Source organism: Tigriopus californicus, chromosome 12, assembly GCF_007210705.1.
Source record: "Tigriopus californicus strain San Diego chromosome 12, Tcal_SD_v2.1, whole genome shotgun sequence".
Classification (NCBI taxonomy): domain Eukaryota; kingdom Metazoa; phylum Arthropoda; class Copepoda; order Harpacticoida; family Harpacticidae; genus Tigriopus; species Tigriopus californicus.
In genome coordinates this window covers 7,145,903-7,153,692 of record NC_081451.1, presented here as the reverse complement: position 1 = coordinate 7,153,692, position 7,790 = coordinate 7,145,903, and the positions used below count along the sequence as shown (strand labels likewise).

Sequence of the window (7,790 nt, the reverse complement as noted above, 5' to 3'; positions counted from 1 at the left end):
CCAGTTTCATGGATGACATTTTGCGGGAAGAGGCTCCCCCGCCCCCCGTCACTGATCCGCCCCCGCCCACCAGACCCCCGCTCCGCTCCACGCCAGCGCCCTCAGCGGCTACTCCGCCGCCGCCCGTGGAGCGCGTTAGTCCAGCAGTCAGGGCTTCTACGCAGGCCCCGGCCCGTGTCCCGGCGCCCGTGGAGCCCGTGGAGCCCGTGGCGCGTTCGTTTTGGGCTATAGCCTGGGAGGCGCACATCTACTTTAGTGGCACGTTGTTCGTGCTCTTGTCCGTGTATTGTTTGGTCAACATCATGCGCCTGCACACCTTCTCGCGTTTGTTTTCGCGGGGCTATTTCATCGCGCTCAATGTCAGTATCATCGTGATTGGGGTGCTCCGGCCCATTTTCCTGTTCCATGACCCGTACAACTTGGGTCAAACGTGGCCGCGAATGGTCGGCTATTTGCTTTTGGACACGGGCTATCCGTGCATCACCACGGCTTTTGCCGTTCTCTTCCTCGCCCTTTTGCGCGCCACTCAGGTACGTGGCTCAATTTCGGATTTGGGTATGATGTTGGTTTAGAGGGGCTTTTAGGCCATCCAGATTAACCCAGTGAGTTAATCTGGGTGGGCTGCTAGAGAGGGGGCTCTTCTAGGTTTAGTTTGAGTTTGACCTGGAATCGCTCCCAGGAAGACGACGAGCATTAACTTGACCTCAATTTTAACCCGAGGCGGGTATAGCACTGTCAATTAAGCATACCTCGGAACATCGACCCCATTAGAGGGTTCAACCACTTCTTGGGTTATCATGGCCAAATATCCAGGGCCAAAACTAAAAATGATGGACGAAGCATCTTTCTAAAACATGACATGAAGAACTCTTTCGAAGTGATCACTGTTACAAAGCTTGAATTGATTTCCAAATCAGAAATCTTTCAAGCCGCCAGCTCTAAAAAAACTCTTATTGGCGTTTGAACTCAATATGGGCCAGACCAAGACATTCTACGAGCACCCCTTGACCAATTTTGAAAATTATTATATACTTGCTAGATATCCATGCCAAAAACTAAGAGGATTTATGAAACATTAAGGACTGAACAAAAGCGTAGATGAATGAGATCCAATATGCTCAAAGTGTCTACCAATAGCGCCTTTCCATTCTGCAATGTTGGACTCATTCATTCATTTTCCAGGTTGAGCTTGTTTCTCCGTCGTTCCAAAAACCTCGCTCGTTGGGCATATTTTGCGGCGTGCACTTCTTGATCACGATCGCTCTGGATGTGACCATCGGGTTCTTTGTTCAAGTCAGATACTCAATACTCATTGCTCAAGGCTTCTTCATCGTTTGGAGCTTGCTACTCTCGGCCGGTTACTTCTACATATTTTCGCCCATGAAAAAGTGAGCCCATCTCGTTTTGGCCACATCACGGCTGTTCTACGAAAAACTCACGCCTTTTTTTTGTTCAATTTTTTTTCATTTCAAACGAATTACTAGAATCGCGTTGAGACCGGGAGGGAGCGACATGATGCGCGCCAACGTGTATCCCAAACTGATGATGGAAGGGGGCTACAGCAATGGAGGGGTGGAGCCGCGTATGGAACCGCAGTACTTGCCCCAAGCCGCCAGTCCGCCTCTAGCCCGAGCGATCCATCTCACTCTGGGCGTGGCCATCATATCCAGTTTAATGGGTGGGGTCCAGTTGTTTGGCATGATCAAGATGTTGGGTCTACAGAAAGTGGACATGTCCCCTCGTCAAAACGAGTGGGCGTGGTTTGGCTATCAGGTAAGGAAATCATCAATGTAGCACGTCCTAGCGGCTGCATTCCTTTCTTATGTCTTCAGTAGGCTCCTTTTCCAAAGAACTTGCACAACATGAATGTTCTAAATGTACCGTATGAATGAGATTGATGAGCAAGCATTCCCCATCAATAACTCCCCATTTGTACGCTTAGTATTCATAAAAATGGTACCCGAAAGAGACCAACAGCCAAATTTCAGCAAACTAACACCGATTTCTTCGTGTTGTGTGTATGTATGTGTGCAGGTGGCCATGCGAATCCTTGAAGTGACCATCTGTACGTTGTTGGCCGTGATAACCACCACGCCCTTGAGAAGTGAGCCACCAAACTCCTCGCCGAGTCCGCCCTCCAAGTTCTTGTTATGTTGTCGAGGTCACAATCCGCCCCGGGAATTCGAGGACGAGATCTACTCCGAGATCTGTACCAACAATCAGAGCGTCCGTCACATGATGAATGGGGGCGGTGGGCCTCAAGGGCCGGGCATCATGATGGACAACCCGTATGGGACGCTTGGGCCCAACGGGAGGCTCTCCTTGGGACGCATGGCTGGGTATCCGGAGGGAGATGGAACGCTTTTACCCATGGGTAAGAAGATGCCTTTGAACACAGCTTTTTCAGGATGCGATAATTTGAGTGAGTTGTAAGCGTTATCCTGCTGCAAGATGATCCATGATAGTCGAGCCAAACGAGCTTTGCATAGACGGACCTTGGAAAGAATGATGATAGTGGATGGATGACGGACGGAGGACCCTCCTCCGATAGACTTGTTCAGTAAATGAATGAGAAGGGTTCAGGAGAAGAGCTCTTATCGTCTTTTGCTCGTTTGCCACCTTTGCAATCTCGTTTTTGACGTCATTTCTGTAAACGTTTTGTCTTCTGTCAAATTCCGAGTGCCGCAAAGACATCCACGTGATTTTTTTTTTTGTTTTGTTTTTCGGACTGCTACTGCTAACGTAAAGAAGTCTGCAGATTTCAATTTGTAAAGAGCAATTACTCCAAGCTAAAGATTAAAAGATTTCAACATATTATCACGGTTCGTGGAAAAAGCATGTACACGTGGATTGCATCCGTAACAGAACTGCATTTTTCGCTCCTAGACATTTAACCTCAAGATGATTTTTCATCACCAACATATCAAATTGAAACTAACTGAAATTGAAAGGGCTGTTATTTTCTGATGCTCATTGAAATTCCAGAGAATCTCATGAACAGCAACCTGGCCTTGACGTCTCTACCACCTGGGCACAGCCCGCAGTCCACATTGGGCTTGATGGGACCCATCATGAACCAAAAAAGAGCCACGTCTAGTTCCTCGAACTCCAACCCCACTTCCACACTGAGGACGTCCGGCAACTATCAGGACATTGCGCGAGGCTCGGGACTTCATCAATCGAATAGCGGGGCGTCAAGTCGCGCCACGGTGGATACGGCGCTCTACTCGAATCTCAAGAATCCAAGCCGACCCTCTTCCATGCTCTTCAACGATTCCGGGTTCGTTCGGTGAGTGGTTTTCGGGTTCCACCGTTAGAGAAGTGTCGACCTGTTTGACCAGGGTTGTTTTCCAGATTTCGAATGGGCGACGACCCCAATCTCCCTCAAGATGATGTCTTAAGGCAATCCACTAGCAATTTGGTGGAGGCCATCAATCTTAGAGAGTCACGACCTGCGTCGAGAAACGTTGACACGCGAGATAAGCTTCGGGCCTCCCAAAGCTTTGATGATTCGGTAAGTGTGAACCAAATGTCTCGGCCAAACCTGAAGATGTATTAGCATTGGTTTTTTTAAATTAATTATGTAACCTGTAATTATAGGTCCTTCTCATGGATCGCATTCCGGGTTTGGAGGTCGGCAAGGGCCCCATGGACAAGCTCTCCCCGGCTTCACAGCCCGAAACCACATTTGGCAATGTGAAAATGAGACCGAGTCAGAGACATGGACCCGGAGCGTCCGCTTTACTCTCGGATCAGAGTCGCCACTCTCCGATTTACAAGTCCATTGACTCTCTTGGGCCATCAGAAAACGGAGATGATCAAGACCCCGAACTAGCTCAGATGTACGAACCGCCCCCTGGGATGAAATTCCCGCCCAAAGACTCGATGAAAGGGACTCCTTCTCAAGCCATCTACTCCGAAGATGACATGAGCTCGGTGTATGGCCGTTCACAGATCTACCGCCCTCCTTCGCGATGTTCTTCCATATCGGCCACTCAGAGTTTCGACATGCGGATGTACGGCCAGACCAACGGCAAGATGGGCAAGGCGCCCGCCGTGAATGCCCAAGGGTTTATCACGCACACGTTGGGAGGGAAACTAGGCCCGTCGGCCAACTCTCCCGCCGAAGGGGCCAAAAAGGAGAAGCTGGAAAATCCCTACTATTACTATGGAAGCACGAGGAACCAAAAGAAGCAAGTCAATCAAAAGCCTCGGCCCCTGCTTCCTAGTCAACGCCAACAGCTGGAGCTTCAGGAGCGGGCCACTCACACCCGCCCGGGCCGTCCGACCAGTCGACAGACTGCTGCGTCCTCGCGCCCATCCAGTCGGCAAAACCTCCTTCAAAGCAGCACCCCTGCTGAGCCCCCTGCGGCCGAGGGTCAATTCCAAAGGAGTCGCAGCCTTGGAGGCTACTACAATCGGAACGGCCCGCCTCCCCCGGTCAGAGGTCACCCACACCTGGCTTACCGGCAACAGCCCCAAGTCCAACACCACCAGGCGGCCGGATCCATGACCCCCATATCATATTCCCGGTGGCAACATGCTCAGCGACAAGAAGAAATGCCGAGGCGCCACAATCCGTTGTATGATACTCCGCCCACTGTAAGGCACGCCCAGGCCATGGCAGCCCACCTCCGCATGGAACAGGGACAACCCCCGCGATTACGCTTGGGCGAGTCGGCTGAATATGCGTTTGATGACCGAGTGGGCGGGCGACTCTCCCAGCCAGCGCAACAGTTCTACAACACGGACGCCTTCAAACGCAACTCTCCGGTGGTTGGTTTGCGTCAAGGTTCCGGACTGACCGGGCTCCCAGCTCCTCCTCAACGACTCAACTACTTGGGACTGAATCGTGGACTGTCGGTTGACCCCCAATCCATGTTGTCGCCCATTCTGACCGATCATGAGGACTCTTCGGCCAGTCCAATGCATCAAGTACACCACCATCAGGGAATGCCACCCCGTCTTTCTAACCAAGTTCAACCTGATTATCTGACCGATGAGGAGGACTCGGACGTGAATAGCGCCTTTGACCAGTTCACAAGCCAAGCCACTCAAGGCTACTGTGACGGTCTGGCGGATAATGAATCGGAAGTATCCAGTATCTTTGGCACCGAACCTAGACGCCGTCGACGGAGCCAGCCACTCCAAGGCATCAATCAGACGGACGGACAGAAACTCCAGCTCGTGAGTCCTTTGGAATACTCAGCCATGCTCAAGCTCCACGGCAATAACTCGACGTATCTGAGTAAAGATATCACACCCGACTCCGGCGTGAATATGGGCAACAATAGCGACTCTAACAAGAGCAAGAAGGATCGCCCCCTACCGCCCAAACGAACCTCGTCTCAAGACACCAAAGATACTCCTCCCCATGCCAAGGAGAACTCGCGCCAATCGTTGTTGTCCAGCTCCTCCTCTCTCAATGATCTGCTTAGTGTAGTCAAGCAAACCACTGCCACTCGAGAAGGCAAAGAATACTCCCGCATCAATCCCAATGGCCGGACCAGCACTGTATTCTCTTCGTCTTCGTCCTCAGAGTCCGAGAGCGACCCGGACGACCCGACCCAAACAACGCTGTCAGGAGCTCAAAAGACGTCCACCGGGATGGATGGGCAAAAACCGCAATTGTATCAGCCTTTAAAGAACTCGACGAAACATCCAGGCCAAACCGCGTTCCGATGGGACGGCAGCCAAATACCCCAAGAAACGGGAGGGATTCAATCTGGAGGCCCACCAAGAGCTCGCATCCCGTCCGAGCATTCGGATTTGGGCGCCACAGGAGACACTGACGATTTTTCGGAAGTTGGAGAGAGCAATACCGAAGAGGATGGCTTGGAGGATGAGGACGAGGAGGAGGAGGAGGATCAAAATCATGGATTGAGCGTCCAGCGATCCGCAAATCTTGCATTTTAGAACGGGCCATGTCAGATCTAGAGCACGCCCACTTCTCCCTTCTCAGAGCACCCATTTTGTTACTAGTATCCGGGTCATCCAACGTCGTCGTTGATGATATTGTTAAGATCAAGGGGTCGAAGCAGGTTATCAAATTTATCAAAACCTGATTTGCGAAATGTGCCACTAACTGTGCAAATAAGGTGCATTTATTATTGGAAGTGTTTGCTAAAGAAAAGCCGATTCTATTACGAAATTAGACGTGCCGATCCTGTATGTGGCCTTTCCAACAGTCTTCAGTTTTTTGTTTTGCCTCCATCGGATCAATCATCAATCATGAGCCCGACGGACGATGATGCAACACGTGCAAGGTTGCGCGCTCCAATTAAGTCGATTTGTCCGACAATTTGTTACTACCACCCTCTTGCCAAACAGCGCATGTGGACCATTGCTTCGATATCAATGGCCTCTCACATGTCTTGAAGTGGAATTTCAATAGTGTCTGAATTTTTATTTATGTTTTGCCAGAAAACCAACAAGTGAGACATCTCAACATCTTATCCAACCCAATGTGTACGCCAAAATGTCTATCAATATTATTGGTCTAATTATCATCCTTGTCCCTCTACCTAATGTACAACAACCCCCCCCCCCTCTACAACCGCTACACAAATGAAAGAATATATACCTAGAAATAGGCAAAGAAAATAAAACGCATGTTGAACTAGACACAATGAATATATTTGGTCACAATTTCCACCTCAAATGGACAAGCGCCTGTCCCGATCAGTGATCTGAATGTACAAGGGCTCCCCCGATTGGTTGATCGGGTCAACTAAACGATCAAATCTGAGAGATAGATGGTGTTCAAAAACAAGGTTGGCAGTATGTTATATGGATTATACGCAATAGAATCGGAGCGACGGAGTTGTTTGCCACCTTACCCAAAATCGTCCTCCCAACAAGATGATTTCCACTTCTCGTCCCAAAGTAGATTTCGGCAAATTTGAATCCCGACAAAAAGGATTATATTCACTGTCGTCGTGACGATGACAGTAACAAACACTTCTCCTGAGGGATAGATAGACATATGTTTCTATCAGTACCAACATATTATGGTATCACATTACCAAATTTGTCAAGGGAACCTGTGAGTTTAGTAAATTTAGGCTCGTTCTCTTAACCCTCACTTCTCTCTTTGGACGTTTATTCGTCTCGTCTGCATTTATTTTGAACTTTTAACCCACTTTTTCATGTCAGGTAAACTTCCCTTATGTCTGGATGTTAAAAACATGGTGGAAATTTGCCTGCGTTTGTCGAACTCTTTCCATTTAATAGATGTAATCCAAAATCCTCAAACTTCAATATAATTTGTTTCTACATGCACTTTTTGTTTCTTTCAGGGTTGTAGGGGGCTATGTGGCTAAACGTCATACAGAGCACTCCCAATCCTAAAAACACGAATCTGTGAAAGTGAAATGGTGGCATTTCAAAGTATTTTTTATTGTACCATAATTGAAAAGCTCTTCCTCCCCTACTGGCAAACCTCAAGAAAGCCATTGTGAGAGAAGCAAAAGCAAAGGTTCTTAAATATGATTTAGGTCAGTTTGGTGCTTCTTGGCTTTATCAAATCCGCTTGGAACATCGTAAATTGCACCAGGAAACAAAAGGTGGTATGATTTGTGGATTTGAGATTAAATCAACTAAATCACCATTGATCAGCGTTGATATTTTTTTCCAAATTAATAAATAAGATTGATCAAACTTGAATTTGACACTTATGGCATCATAAGTGTGAAATATTTATTTTATGTAAGTTTTAAGTGGCATTCCAAACTATTTTTAGGTTTATCTACATAATTAAGAAAAGTGAAATAATTTCATCTATCTTTTGG

General features: G+C 48.4%; 2 protein-coding genes across 3 annotated transcripts in view; one reads left to right on the top strand and one right to left on the bottom strand.

Annotated features, from left to right (window-relative positions):
- Window positions 1-6: 6 nt before the first annotated feature.
- LOC131891431 (uncharacterized) lies at window positions 7-6,619 on the top strand. The gene is made up of 7 exons (XM_059240989.1): window positions 7-530; window positions 1,183-1,388; window positions 1,485-1,773; window positions 2,035-2,374; window positions 2,986-3,289; window positions 3,355-3,514; window positions 3,601-6,619. Exons 1-7 carry the CDS (start codon window positions 9-11, stop codon window positions 5,914-5,916), a joined length of 4,137 nt encoding a protein of 1,378 aa, XP_059096972.1. The 5' UTR covers window positions 7-8; the 3' UTR covers window positions 5,917-6,619.
- Window positions 6,615-7,790, bottom strand: part of LOC131891432 (uncharacterized) — an 11,386-nt gene continuing 10,210 nt past the window's right edge. For both annotated transcript variants that reach the window (XM_059240990.1, XM_059240992.1), the window contains 2 exons: window positions 6,840-6,966; window positions 6,615-6,744 (listed from right to left, as the gene is read on the bottom strand). In XM_059240990.1, coding sequence (XP_059096973.1) covers window positions 6,657-6,744; window positions 6,840-6,966 — 215 coding nt within the window. In that variant the 3' untranslated portion in view covers window positions 6,615-6,656. The remainder of the gene's footprint in view (window positions 6,745-6,839; window positions 6,967-7,790) is intronic.

Coding starts and splice junctions, on each gene's coding strand:
- LOC131891431 (XM_059240989.1), top strand. CDS start 9: ATGGATGACATTTTGCGGGAAGAGGCTCCCCCGCCCCCCGTCACTGAT. Junction 1,774..2,034: donor GGGCGTGGTTTGGCTATCAG/GTAAGGAAATCA, acceptor GTATGTGTGCAG/GTGGCCATGCGAATCCTTGA. Junction 2,375..2,985: donor TGGAACGCTTTTACCCATGG/GTAAGAAGATGC, acceptor TTGAAATTCCAG/AGAATCTCATGAACAGCAAC.